The following is a 15,611-nucleotide window of genomic DNA, read 5'->3' as shown; positions in this document are numbered from 1 at the left end:
CATTTATACACTAGCGTATCTTTTTACCAGTTTGGTAAAGCTGTAGACAGAGTTCCTTATAGCCAATTTCATGCTTCTCTTTTTCCTTCACAAACAGTTGCTCAAGTCCAAGTACTCGAGGGGAAAACTGGGTTGTGCAAGTCAAGTGACCAATGAGTACCAACCCTGTGGCATTCAACTCGATTAAGGAACATTCCCTTCCATTCCATTCCATTCCATTCCATTCAGTTAAAGCAAATTAGGGCGAGGGCGAGGGCCTTTCCAATTTTTCACCATCTTTGATGATAAAATATACGAGAAAGACGGGCCACCCACGCCTCTATCAACCTCAGAGAATGAAATGTACAAGAGTAGGACAGTAAAACATTATGAAGTAAGAAAGCATCCTTTTCTCTAAAGGTCTCACACAGTACAGAGACTACAAGACTCGTTCACCAGCACATAAATCAGTCAGTACCATCACAACCCTGCCAGCAGTCACTTTAACCACCAGACCACGGCTACCTCAATTCGTACCTTCATCAGAGCCTTTCATGTAAGATGGTTCTCCATCAACACCTCCAGGTGTAGTAGGACCACCATGACCACCATCACCAGAACCAACCTCTGGAACTCCCCCACCTTCATGCTTGTTTCCTCTGCTGTTGAAGGAATTAGTGGTCACACCTCCATGTGAGAACTCGGGTAAACCTGTGGCTGATGACAACCCTGCACTGCTGCCACCTAGAGTAGCCTCAGTATGCATCGCGTGTACACCATTGTTGGGTCCTGGCCTCATGCCTATGTGAGCGTGCATGACAGAAGGATGTTGATGATGTAGCTGTTGTGGTTCTTGCATTTGTTGTGGATTAAACTGCATTAATACTTTAGGTGCAAAAAAAGGATGCTGAGCTGGCCCAACCTGTGGATGCTGCATAAAGTGTCCTCCTGTTTGCAAGGCAACAGGTGGAGGCATCTGCAAATTTAGAAGCATATGAAATAAACAACTATGGGGAATATTCAAATGGATGACTAGCAGTGTAACCCATCAAAGTTTGTCTGGCTGACCTGAGAATGAACAGGAGGAGCTTGTGGTTGAGCATCAGCAATGGCAGCAAGATACATTAAATTATGTTGCAGCTTTGCTTGGTACCTGAAGAATCATCACCCCAACCACCACATGAATGCTGACATTAGGAAGTTGAACATAGTCCATCATTGTGTTCACTCTTTCATATCTACTAAATTTTCATAGTTCATTTTTCGAAAGCAAAGAAATAAAAGCATTTCAAAGATATCCTATCATCTGAATCTATGCAAAAGAAATGGAATCACTAGGCCTTCAAAAGATATGGACGTGCATGCTAAAAAAATCAGAATAACCTCATTCAGTATGTGTGACTGTGTGCCTCTTTTGAGTATGTATGTTTGCAAGAGCGAACAGGCAAGAGAGAGAGAGAGAGAGAGAAAGAGAGTACCATTTGGATATCTGTAACAACAGAATGGCCACCAGGGGCCTAAATATGCTGTAGACAAAAACTGCTTGATCATTTTTATTTTTTTGATAATGATGAGAATTCCATTGAAGAAAGAGGAATAATAAAAACGAGAAGGCTAAAGAGAACCCTAGTATACAAACAAGAAAAATTATCAGAACGTAGAGAAGATGCTATCTTTTAGTCAGTTATGATAAAATGCCATGATTAACATCCACATCCATAACATCTTTATTTATTTTCCCACTCAAAATATGTCAACCCCTATTCTTCATACATCAGAGTCAACCTTAATTTAAATTATTTTTTAAAAAGCACAAATGCAGAATTGAGCAGTAGTAGACACTAGCAAATGCACAAATACAGAAGTGAACACGAGAACGCATTTTGCTAACCACATGAAATTGCAAAGCTACATTTTTGTTATTTTATCTAGAGGTACCACAGACCAAATTCAAAAGAACGGGTATATATACCGATTGACATTTCTATCCATTAGAATACCAGTAAACTCATTTAACAAAGAAACATCATGACTAAGAAAACTTACTAAATTGCAATTTGATTACCCCAGTCAGTTGTCAAAATTATGTTCATAGAGATAGATGCAGATATCCAGTAAATTTTTACAAGACAACACTGAGAAACAATGAATCCTATATACAACAACAAAATCAATTCAAACAGTGTCTGTCAAGGTTATTCTGAACATAGGAAAATGCAGCAATGACATATTACTTATGAGAGTATCTTAGTTTTGCTTCATGACTTCAGTGGACAAAGGTGTCTCATCATCATGGTGCTAACACCACTAGATAGACTGAAACAAAACCTACAACTTAAATGCAATTTGCAATCTCACAAACTGATCTAAGAATGAATAAACTGTCATTTAGGCTCATGCATCAAAACACTTTCCATAATAAGTTTACTTCTACATTAACTGCAAAACGAACAGGGGAATTATTTTCACAAAGATGCTAGAGAAATGCAAAATTTTACACATTTAGTTTACATCGGAATGCTCTTTATGACCAATATTTCACTGTTTTCTGGAAGTCACAATGGAATCTAGTACAAACAATAAGTTTAGACTTGCCTATAACTCTTTTGAACATATTTGTCATTTCTTAAGATCATTCAAAAACTCCCAGCCTCTTCCTAACACTCAAAACATCGCTCCATTGTCTTTGAGAGTTTCAAATAGAAAAATTACCACTCGAACCACCATTTATGGCTGAAGTCCCAAATACCACCCTTCTCAAAGAAAACAATTTTTGTGTTTGAAATAATGATGAAAAAGTAAACATATTTTCCAGGATGCTTTCATCAGAATTGCACTTGACAAGATAAATCATTCTATGTTTTCACTGAAATCTCTACTTAAGGCATCCTTGTTCATCAGATAGTTCATCATTTATATCAACACTTTGAATTTCACTACCTGGACAGCTAAATCCTTCCGTATCTTTCTTATGAAAGCTATCTTCTCCAACTACACATATTCCTTCAAAGGGAATTTGACTTCATTCTATGCTTTTGACCTCAAAAAGGCAGGCATACAGAAAAAAAGTCCACATGATCCCTAAAAGGGAAGGTAGCGAGTGACAAGTAGGTTTTCCATGTCTCTTCAACATCAATACCTTCTCAATGATTCACATAAATTCCAGTTCCTCCTACACATAATGCATTTTATGTCACTTACTAGACAATAGAAGAGAAGTTTAAAAGACCAATGAGGTAAGAAACATTAGTACAATAGTTGTAGTACATGGCTCAATTGTGGTAGAAGAAAGGCATCCAAACATTAAAGCCATATAAAAGAAGAAAAGGAAAAAAGAACACTGAAATATTGTTGTTTCTATTTCTAGAGAGTTACTGTTTTAAGACGTATGGTACTTTCTATACAGAGAAAGTTAGCATGCTTTCACTTTAAATGATTTCCTAGTTGACTGCAGTCTCAACTAGGAGAGTTTTCTTTAGGAAAGTCTTTGGTTACCAAGTTTTTTTTTATTAGTTGGCCATTTAAGAAAGTCTCAAGTTAGTAAGGGTTTTTATTAGTGGTTTCCATTGATTCCATCTCAATTAGTACCTAGAACTCTTTCACAACATCTAATTTCAATATAGAATGTCACATTCAATTGTAACTAGGATGTTTATTCTTAGGAAATTTCTACTGTGATGATGTCATTTATTTTGGCATGTCTTTGGAAGTTTTAGAGTATATAAATATGTGAATCTGTTGTAACTTTGAACAAGTTATGAAGAAAATCTTTTTTTTTTTTTCATTTTGGTTGTTGAAGCACCATTTTTTTTTAAATGGTTGAAGCAGCATTGTTGATCTTTTTTTGCTAAAAATAATTTCTCATCAGATTTTTTTTCTTATGCTAGCTACTAGTAGTTACAAAACAACACCTGAACATTCAAATCCTTCCCATGGAACTTGAAAACCAAGAATTTCCTAAAGTAGAGAAGATAAAAGTTGGGTTACCGATGTTCCATCCTTGTCCATCTGCTTTATTTTAGTAATTATGGCAACATTAACAATACATTGTCCTTCATTCTTGAAGTTTTGCAAGAAGACAGCAGATCCCCAGAGGGTCTTTCAAATAGATTTAGCAAGGATTTTCTATTACAACTTGTAGCCGGCCTATAGTGCAAGAGAACACGCAGGTATCAGTCAGAACTTAATTTCTTTCAACTTTATAAACTTCAGTAACCTACACAATTAAGTGGCAAAAAGTTATCCCATGTACCTTTTTCTTTTTTGAATAAAAGGGGAACAGAGAGACAGAGTCAGCTTCCATCCCAGCACCTCGTTATTAACTAAAAGCTTAGAAGGTACAAAGGGAGGAACTAAAAATGGGAAGTAAACAGAAAGAGAAAAGTTTGTCCTTTTCCATATCCTTTCAACCCTTATCTGTTTCTTTGCTAATTTATCATATTAGAGTGAGGGGCAACATATTTCTGTTTAATGAACTGGCTAATGTTATATAACCCTTGTGCAGACCATGCATTAATCAACTATACCTATAGCATACTCTACCCTCATTTATCCATGTGATCCACAAACATGCAAATCCTTTTTTGGTCCGTCTCCATCCTGAATAGAAACCAAAGATCATTTTCTGTTGCGATAGTTCTCCTCATATGGAAACAGTTCCATTCCCTCATGAGATGAATATTATAAAGCTGGGAGTAAAGCTAGACTAACTTTACCAGGAGAAGACTGTAATGCATCTGACTTTGTTTTTTCTTGTACTGGTTCTTCAGCCTATCTATCTATTGATGTTAAACTTGTTTCATATTATTCTGCTTACAAAGCCTACCCATCTGAGTCTCTTGCATCAGATTATGTGTTGATTTGGCTTGTTTTGCATCCATTATAGATTCCAGTTGCTTTCAATGCATTCCACTTTAGACAACACCCAGACTAAAAGGTGACCAGTTTAGATCTCATCATTTGGCAGTTTATATAGGAGAGGACGAGATCACAGTATCCAACCCTCTCTTATGTATGTATTTGGGTAAATAGGTAGATACAACTTTTACCCACTTCCATTCAACTTAAATGAATGTAAACAGGTAACAAGATAAATTAGCAAAATCCTTACATTTGCAATAATTTTTTTGTTCAAAACTGTTAAAAATTGGATGGGTAAAACGGTAGAATGGCATTCAGGCAAAATTGCTAACTCAACATAAAAGCCTGGTAGTAAGATGAGACATAAGAGATTTGGATTTATAACAACTCTAATAACAGAACACAGAAAAGATGTATATTATCTAACAAGCCGAAACTTCATTAGTTATCTTACTTAGCAGCTAAGTCTCTCCATATAATTTGATTTGAACCATATAAAAACACGTTAAGAAGATAGTCACATCTAAAAAAAGTTTAAATTTTGAAAGAATAAAGGGCCTCAATTACAGGTTTTAGGTAACATCATTTCAATTCCTGCATCAGCCCTAGATTTATCCGCATTCTCTTCAAAGGCAAACAATGGCAAAGTTTTCACTCAAAATACAAACTACCAATGAAGTTTTTTTCCCATCATGATTTCATGATTTCAAGTTATCTTTGCTCAATCATCATTAATTTTAGACATCCCCTTTGCCATCAAAACCAAATTCTTTCCTTTAAAAAAAATTACTGCACAGAAACAGTGAGAAATAATTCTTCTTTTAATCATGCACCTCTTTTTATTTGGGAGTTCCAATATATTGGACATTTACAGAAGCTTTGATTTAAGCAATATTCCATTTCATAGTCACCATGATAGACTAAACAGTTACCTACATTCTTATTACCAACTAATCCTACCATTGCACCAATGGATCTCAACAACATTCTAAAATAAATGACAAATCACCTGAGCTCCTAACCAAGCATTCCACATATCAAGTTCTCATCCAGGTCCAGTCTTAATAGGGTCCAGCAGATAATAGCTACAGTAAAAGTTGGGATCTAGTTCTGTCAAAATCGACATAAAAAGTAAGAAATAGAATGATTTAAATAGTGCTACACTATGAAGTAGCATAAATAGAGGTTAAATTAAAGAGTAATTTAATCTAATACTAGCATGTAAAGGCCAAATAGCCAAACAATGGTGAGGATATTTGGGATGTCAATCAATCGAATACATCTAGTGTGAAAATGTATATCCCCAAAGTGACAAGAGCGGAAGTAGAGTGACAAGACTTGAGGACGAGCAAGCTGACAATGGTAGCAAATAACCGAACAGAATGGATTGAAGATACGCAACATGTCCATCTCAATTAGTTTGAATTATGTCCTAATATGATGATAAATTAACAAAATTATCCAAAAATTGCATGTTTGCCAAAGCAACATACATATCCAAAAGTTTGATATGCTTGAGCTGGTACAGATAGCACAATACCCAATATTAGCCAATATCAGCACTGGCACATGAATGTGTTCAACTTGGGCCCTCATTATCTATATATCAGGCCAAAATATAAAACTGGACCTTTCTCCTTCAAGTTGGCAGGTAAAAAAGCAACAGTAAGTATCCTAAGAGATTTTTTCCCATTGTTAAATCCTATACAGATATTTGAAAGCAAGGTTTCACATGTGAAGCCATCAAGGTGGATCTAAATGTATGCAGCACTCTAAGCATGATCCCTTCTGCCCTTTATCCATTTGGCTTATTTGGGCTTATGAGATGAGAGGTTGCTTCTAATTGATGAGGAAACATTGTTGCAATCTCTATGTAATCAGACAATTGTACATTCAATACTATTCTTTTAGCCTATAATAGACACCTTTCTCAAAGATCACCAGCAGCTTCACAATGTGACAGCTGAATCTGCAGCAGTTCTTCTATTCCATTAATAAGTAAACATCATTGCTATATAGAGATAATGCAGCACTAAGAATATTGTAGACTAGTACATATTGTTGTTTTTGAATGAAGATTAGGACAGTAGCTCAAACCAGCTAAGTTATGAATTGAGATAAAAAGGCAAGAAACTCGATCACAATCAGAAGTTGGTCGTCAGCCACTTCTTTAGCTTTGTTACCAGGGAGATAATTGGTGGGTCAGGAAGTTCCATTAAAGAGGGAGTTCCACAATCAGATATTTACTCCACAATGAGGAGTAAGGAACAAGAGGGGCCAAAATTAATTTTAAACCAGTCAATATCAACCTTGGGATTTTAAATATACACCTTTTTACTAAAAAAAATAGCAACTTTGGGATCACCTTCAAATTCAAGATGACCAAGAAACAACAGCAGTTGGGGACATGGAAATTGGCTCATACACACTGAAAGTGAATATCTCAATTTGCATTTGTAAGAACTGAGTAAGTTAAAAAGGACTGAAGGTCAAAATCTCAATTTGCATCAGTCAATTTCTAAGGTTTCGTTAAAAAATGAATTTTGATTTCAATATCAACAAGAAAAACTCATTAAATTAGTGTAATCAAAGCCCATTGCCGAGGCAACTCCACATGAGGAGACGTAAAGAAACAAAATAGATTTTGCTGGTGGAACTAAAGCCCATATCTGATGAGGCAGCTCCTCATGAGATGTAAGCAAACAAAAACAGATTTCACTGGTAGAATTAAAGCCCATAGCTGATGTAATGCCACTTGAGCATATGTAAACAAAACAAACAGATTTGACTATTGTCATTAAAGCCCCTTGTGGATGCCACACCACATGAGTAAGATGTAAACAAGCAAAATATATTGTATTACTTTAAGAAAATCTAAAGGCAACCCCACAAAAGGTAGTGGAAGATTATCCAAGGTATTAGGAAAAATCCCTGAGTATGAGTAAATTATGCACTCACATGTATCCTGTATAGATTCAATATGAAAAAGCCTCCCATTGAAAAAAAGAAAGAACAAACAAAAGAGAGAGAAGAAAAAACGTTTGTTATCTGTTACATATCATGACTTATGTCTTGGTTAGGGGATCTTTTATAATTGGAAAACATTTTAAGAATAGTAATAAATGAAGAGGCACATTTTCAAGTAATTTTCTTCCTTGGTTTTTTTGTTCGAGTGTGAGCTCATGTGTATGTGTATCTTGTGCAACTGTGGGGCATATGCATGTCTATTTCCATAGTGTGTGTGTATGTATGAGAGAAAGAAAGAGAGAATGTTGACATTATAGGTGAACCACACACCAAATAACTTGAAGGCCAGTCACTCAGACAGTTTCAGGCAATTTTACAACAGTGGATTTAATTTCATTAGTTACACAAGCTGCCAGCCACATATTATATAGGAAAGAAGAAAGGAGGATTTCTGTTGTTAGAAAAAGTAATGGGGCCCTTAACATTTCATTCATTTTCTTATAATAGGAAGCGGATTTCAATCTTCTTCAACAAAATATTTTCAGCATGGCACAAAAGCAATCAGATATGAAAGACACATCATTACTGAATATCACAAGTCAAAATTTGTTATTCTATAGGAAAGAGCACAAATGTGCATGCACAGGTATGCGTGTGTGTGTGCGTGTGTATGCATCACCTCTGTTTTCTGTGATTGTGTTCATAAATGTGTATATGAGAGAGAGAGAGAGAGAGAGAGAGAGAGAGAGAAGGGGCTTGGACGAGAAACTTTTTGCCAAAAAGAAGACCTTTTAAAACTTGAGACCAAACCATATGATATAATATGGAACATTACATTTTTTTTCAAGCATGAATCAACATGAAAGGAAATGCTATTTCAAAGACTTGGTAGAAGAATAGTCCTTTTAAAACTTGAGACCAAACCATATGATATAATATGGAACACTGCATTTTTTTTCAAGCGTGAATCAACATGAAAGGAAATGCTATTTCAAAGACTTGGGTACTTAAGGGTTGGCATATTTTGCAGTTCCATTTGTCAAATGTACATGCATCTAAAGACGAAAAATGAAACAGAACAACATCTTATTGTTTAACAACCTATTTCCTAATGAAGTCACACATTAAAAGGAATGCTCTGTAGAGAATTCACTTACTGAGCACACTCTGACAGCTTCCCAAGGTTTTGGTTATCCAGAATTGCGAGAATCAACTTCTTGTTCTCATCCAGGAACTGTATCAACATCAAACAACTAAGACGCTTGAGCAAGCGAAAATAACCAAATGTCCATTAGCACCTATCCATCAAGGAACGATAAGGAAATGCATAAAAACCAATAACATTACAAACATCAAAAGGGAGAATAACAATAACCACAACAACATAACAACAGAACGATGTATTTAAAACCCTAAAGGAAATTATTTTTTAATGAAGAAGCAGGAAGACGTACACTTTGTATCTGCTCAGTTGTGATATTGCTGGCAGGAAATAAAGCGGGCATCTGAGGGACCATGGCCCGCTGTTGCTGCATTCTTGTATCCGCTCTCTTCCTCGGCGACTCTACTCGGAGGAAATCACCAAATTCAAAAATAAGCGTCGAGGCCCGATAATAGACCGAATACCAAGAGGAGGAGGCGTTTGGGTGAGAGGGAAGAGCGAGACCCTTTCAAATGTTTTGCAAGGAAGAAGCCAGAAAACTACAAGGGGGTTTTGATTTTTTTGTCCTGCGATTGGACGATTTTCACGAACCAAAAGTGTATTTAGAGATTCTCCTCGCACCGTAACTTTATGCGCGTGGCGCGAATACAAACGAGGATCTGCGCGACGGCCGCTCCCACCGTTCCGTTCTCTCGCCTCTCTGTCCCTCCTTAACAGTTAATTATCTCCTCGTTCCTTCTTAATTGAACTTCTTTTCTTTATTACGAAAGAGAAGAACAGAGGAACGAACTACGCGCGCACTTAAGCTCTTATATACGAAAATTTTCTCTCCATTTTTCCCTCCGCAAAGAAGAGAAAAAACAGGAACCCGCCTTTTTCCTTTTTATCAATTCTAACACTAATTTAAGAGATACGGACAAATAGTACATTATCCCGTATGAAAAGTCATTTAGTGGGATATCTCTACTCTCTTTTCATTACTGTGTTTGACCATGGTCGGACGGTTAAGATAACAGTTTCGTATCAAATGACTTTTCGTATTGAATCAGCCCAGTAATCACGTAAACTGACATTTTTCTAATTTTTTTAAAAGGAATCTAAGCATCCAAGTAGAACGAATAGGGTTTTCCATCCGTAAAAGTATGATAAAAATGAGCTCACAAATTGATTGTATATGATGCTTCCGCTCTTGTAGGTTCTCATAAACACAATAAGTCGTTCAAAAGAAAAAGTGGAGATATATTTTTGGAGGTGATTATATAATATATTACATATTATACCTAGTTTATTTGTTAAGAATTTTTAAATCTAGAATAAGATAATATGGCTAAATATAGGGTAAGTTTTTGGCTCATTTCACTTGTTGTTGGCATGCATTTGCATTTTCTAGGAGAGGTACAATTGAGAGAAGAAACAAAGGATTAGATATGCAAATGAAATGGATATAGATAATCAATGTCCGACAACTAATTACTCAGACTACTTGAGCACTATGTAACTTACAAAATATTAGGATAGAGCATCGAGATTTCATTTTCCTATTTCTAGACTCTTTACTTGTTTTGCTTCTAGTGATTGGCATCCATTCACCTTTTTTATGACAGGTGTTGGAGAACAAAAAAGTTAGAGGCTCAAATTGAAGAATCCCAAACTCCCAATGGTAGTTTCCTCATTGAAGCCGAATAATCGAGAGAGATATTAAGTTTGAGATGATTAAAAAATAATATGTTCTTTTGGTTTTTCATCCATGGTAAAAATACCATTGACTTACCTATTACAAGTGCAATATGTTTGGGTGCAAATATAGATGAGTCTTACTTATAGCATAAAAAGGTTAAGACACGTAGGAATAAATTCATTGAACAAATTAGCAAAGAAAAACTCGGTAAAGGGACTGCCAAATCAGAAACTCATTAGGGAAAAACCTTGCGATGCTTGTTAACTTGTAAAACAACACAAAACATCATTTCAATCCAAAAACCTAGTCTCTACTACTCGACCTCTTCAACTAATCCACATAAGCTTAAACAAAAAGTGTCTCACCCTAGTGGTTATAGATAACTATTCTAGGTTCACATTGGTAAATTTCCTAGCAAACAAGGATGATGCATTTCCAGCCTTTGCCAAATTATGAAAAAAAAGTGCAAAAGAAACAAGGTTGTAGTATTGTCAAAATTAGGAGTGATTATGGAGGAGAATTTGAGAATTCTCACTAAGGACTATTGTATTCAACATGGCATAAACCATACCTTTTTAGTCCCCCAACTGGTTGTGATACCAGTTGTCACGCGGTTAGATTTGGGCTAAGTCCGTCTAGCCCAGCGGAATATCTACCCCATGCGGTCTAACTCTTCCCAAGAACTAGTCAGCCTCTTTGTCTCACAGATCTTCCACCTAACCTCCACACTCGATGTTGCAAGCCAAAAGAATGACTGTGAGACCAAAGAAATGGAAGAAGAATGCTAACTTTAGATTGAGAAAACAAAGTTACAAAGGGTGGCCAAACACTCTTGAAGACCAACCACTCACTCTCTCTATACACTTGAAGAGCAAAGAATGCTAAGAATCTGAATTCTTTACAATGGGAGAGGCCCCTCCTATTTATAGCCTCCGCCCCTGGCCTTTAGAAGGCTAAAAAATCGTCCCTGGTCCTTAGAAATCTCTAAAGACGCCCTGATCCCAAAAATTCCCATTCTGGTGTCAGAGGCGCCCTGGTCGCGCGGGCGCCTTTGAAACCTCACTTCGCGCGCGGGCGCCTGGTGTCCTTGTCGCTCGCATGCCTATGCCTGGAGTCCTTGTCACGCGCATGCCAGCGGATGTGTCTAGAGTCCTAGTCTCGCGCACGCCAACGGATGCGCCTAGAGTCCTGGCCGTGCGCAACCCCATTTTGATCCGCCTGGAGTCCTAGTCGTGCACAACCCCATTTCCATCTGCCTGGAGTCTTGGTTGTGCAACCCCATTTCGTTTCGCCTACGCGCCTGCTGGCTGCAACCCCATTTCAACCCGCCTCCACGTGCTTGTTCGCATGTTGCCTTGTGTCTCGGCCAGCTGTTGGGGTTGTTGCGCGCCTTGCTGCTTGGCCTTCCGTTTGGCAAGCGCAAGTATGTCTTCTTCCGCTGCAGCTGATGCCGAGCCGGCCATATGCGTGCGCCTCTCTGAGCCGTGCCATTGCACTTGGCCTTGGTCGTCACTGCTATTGTTGTGCACTGGACTTGCACAGTCTTCGGCCTTGGTGTCTGGCTACACCATGGCTTCATCCCCAATCTCATACTCCCACGGCCATAAGGTAGATGCCCTCGTCTGCATCCCCTAGCAATAGTGGGCCACCTCCTTCTCGGACTGCTACAACTCGACAGCGTCTTACCATGTTGCCTCGCTTTCCGGTTGACCCTGCCACTTTGCCAAGTATTGCCCCCTCTCGGTCTTTATAAGCTTTGTTTGGCCTTCGATCTGAGGATGAAAACTAGTGGAAAAATTTAGAGTAGTTCCCAATAGTTTAAATAACTCGGTCCAGAATTTTCCTGTGAATCTGGGGTCACGATCACTGATGATCGTTGTGGGCACACCCCAGTGCTTCACCACTTGTGCCATGAATGCTCGAGCAACCTCTATTACTGTACAATCATTTGGCACTGTTACGAATGTTCCGTGCTTCGTAACCTGGTCCACCACTACCATGATAGACCCTAGCCCGTCTTTCTTGCCCAAACCAAAAATGAAGTCCATTGAAATAGACTCCCACAGCCATTTTGGAATGGGCAAAGGCTGTAACAAGCCTCTGGACTTTCTTTGTTCACTCTTATCTTGTTAACATATAAGACATGTGCGCACAAATTCCTCCACATCGCTCTCCATGTCCGGCCAATAATACTGGCCAGAGAGCAAGGCCAACGTCCTTCTTTGGCATGGATGTCCTGCCCACTAGGTATCATGGCATTCCCTCAAGAGGTCACACCATAGGTTATCGTACTTAGGCATATAAAGTCGATTACCTTTGGTCTTGAGCAATCCGTCGTAAAGCCATAGTCTTCTCATCTCGCCCAAGGTTGTAGCTTGCACAATGCTGTAGGCCTGGGCATCTTGGTGAAGTCTAGTGCGAATCGGGTCTATCAACGAAGCACTAACCTGTGTAATTGCTACTAAGGCTTGTCATCGCAAAGTCGCATTTTATGTTTCTGTGCCATGATGGTCCTGCATGTGCATAGGCACGCCTTGCGCAAAGCGCATGTCTCCTGCGCCTAAGCATGGGTCGTGCGCCTCATCAGGTTCTGTAGCTACCGCACTGCGCATGGTGCATGTGAAGCAAGTGCCGACGCATGTGCCGCGTGTAAATCCATCTCACGCAGCCACTACCACATCGTGCATGATGCACGTGAAGGGTCTGCCGCTTGCCACATCACACGTTGAGGTTACTGAGAGCAGTTCGCATAGCACCACATGCACCTCTGCCTCTGATGCACGCCCGAGTTCCGTTTCTGACCGTGTTCCAGCAATGCAATCTGGTGTTGTGTGTTGTATAAGCGCCAATACCTTTGTGCCCTTTTCTTCATCAAAAGGCATAGCAGAATTTGTCTTTCTGTTTAAGGCATCTGCAGCAGCATAGGCTTTCCCCACCTTGTACCTCATCTCAAAGTCAAACTCGGCCAAGAAAACTTGCCACAGAGCTTGCTTCGGGCTGAGCTTGCTAGCGTGGAAGTATCCGTCTTCAAGCCAGAATCTTCTCGTCTCATACTCCCACCGCCATAATGCAGACGTCCTCGTTTGCACGCCATCAACATATGCCACCCACTCATGGTTGGCTTGCAACTTTGCCACATCCATCCAAATGTGACCTCCTTGTTGCCTTTGCCAGCAGTTCCTAGAAAGCAACACTAGATCTGGCGCCTTTCTACTGTCTCTCCCAGTAGCACCAGATCTGGCATCTCCCTGCTGCCTCTCCCAGTAGTTCCTGGAAAGCAGCACCAGATCTGGCGCCTCTCTACTGTCTCTCCCAGTAGAACCGGAACTGGCGCCTCTCTGCTGCCTCACCCAGCAGCACAGGAACTGGCGCCCCTCTGCTGCCTCTCTGTTGTCTCTCCCAGCAGTACCGGAACTGGCGCCTCTCTGCTACCTCTCCCAGCAGCACCGGACCTGGCAGCTTTCTGCTGCCTCCACTAGCAACACCGCATCTTCCACAAGGAACATTGATGCAGTATTGACTTTGGCTTCGTCACTGGTCATCTTAGAGACATTGAGATACTACTCTATTTGCCAAAGGAAATTGTCTATTACCTTTGGGTCACGTTTTCTAGTGAAGGGTTTTGGCTCCGGGATCCTGATCTTGGCACCTCCTTGCGAACCTCCTCCATTCCCAAGGGCTCTCTCGCATAGAGTGAGTCTTGCCCCAACTTCTTCCACGATAGTCTTAACATCTCTGTCCACTCTTTGGATTTCAGCTTGCATCACTACCATGGCATTATGTACGTTGTACTCAAACCCTTGGAACCAGTCAGGGATAGGGTGTAGGCCATGCGCAATGTCACTTACGAATTCCTCCAGTCTTGAAAATTGATTTTTCAAGCTAACAAGCCTGGACTCGAAATCACCAAAACGTAAATCGTTTTTAGAGAGTGTCTCCTTACCTCTTGCTACTACATCACCACTTGTGGACGCCATAGATGGAATGTTGCTCTGATACCAGTTGTCACGCGGTTAGATTTGGGCTAGGTGGACTTAGCCCAAATCTAACCGCATGACAATTCAACGAAATGGAGTTGTTGAGAGGAAGAATATGACAATAATTAAAAATGACAAGAGCTATGCTACATGCATGTGACTTGTCTCATAAATTTTGGGCCGAAGCTATAAATACAACTTACTACATCGTAAACGTACAAGTATTAGGCCTCTTCTCCACAAAACTCATTATATGGGGCACCTGTGAGAGTCATGGAGTCGATACATCTGTAAAAATAAGACATCTGTGAGAGTCATGGAGTCGATACATGTTGATTATAATGAAGAGGAAACCCCACTCGATTCATCCATAGGTTCCCAACCTCAAGACCAAAATCTTGAAGAAAACTCAAAAAACGTGAATAACCAAGAGGAACCTCATACTAAACCTAAGAACTATAGGTTCAAGGCTGATCATCCTTTAGATTAAATAATGGGTGACCTCCAAAGAAAAATTGCAACTCGAAGGACAACTCATGAAGATATGACAAATAGTGTATTCGTTGCTAAGTTAATGCCCAAATGTTTTGTCGAAGCTGAAGATGATGAATTCTTGGTAATAGCAATGCAAGAGGAACTAAATATTTCCAAGAAACCAAGTTTGGACTCTAGTACCTAGACCCCATTATTAATAAGTGATAGGAACTAAATGGGTTTTTAGAAACAAAGCTAACAAAGAAAATAAATTTGTGAGAATCAAAGCTAGGTTAGTTGTTGAAGGATATTATCGAGAAGAAGGAAATATTTGAAGAAACCTATGCAATCGTGGCAAGATTGGAGGCAATAAGAATTCTACTTGCCTATGTTTGTCACCATTACTTCAAGTTGTACCAAGTAAATGTAAAGAGTGCATTCCTAAATGGTTACATATAAGAAGAAGTATATTTAGAGAAATCTGAAGGCTTTGAAGACTTGAGCAACCAAACCA

At 39.2% G+C, this 15,611-nt stretch overlaps 1 protein-coding gene across 1 annotated transcript; it reads right to left on the bottom strand.

Annotated features, from left to right (window-relative positions):
* Nucleotides 1-183: 183 nt before the first annotated feature.
* Nucleotides 184-9,730, bottom strand: LOC137954550 (GRF1-interacting factor 2-like). Its single transcript, XM_068801675.1, has 4 exons — nt 9,261-9,730; nt 8,964-9,040; nt 1,048-1,132; nt 184-955 (listed from the first exon to the last, which is right to left on the bottom strand). The coding sequence occupies exons 1-4, from the start codon at nt 9,339-9,341 to the stop codon at nt 506-508; spliced, it is 693 nt and encodes a 230-aa protein (XP_068657776.1). The 5' UTR covers nt 9,342-9,730; the 3' UTR covers nt 184-505.
* Nucleotides 9,731-15,611: the final 5,881 nt, after the last annotated feature.

Source organism: Aristolochia californica, unplaced genomic scaffold, assembly GCF_029961685.1.
Source record: "Aristolochia californica isolate CCGP_79_NKW_82.1479 unplaced genomic scaffold, dmAriCali1.0.hap1 SCAF_189, whole genome shotgun sequence".
Classification (NCBI taxonomy): Eukaryota; Viridiplantae; Streptophyta; class Magnoliopsida; order Piperales; family Aristolochiaceae; genus Aristolochia; species Aristolochia californica.
Note: the sequence above shows the minus strand (reverse complement) of the source record. Positions and strands in the feature narration are given on the sequence as shown.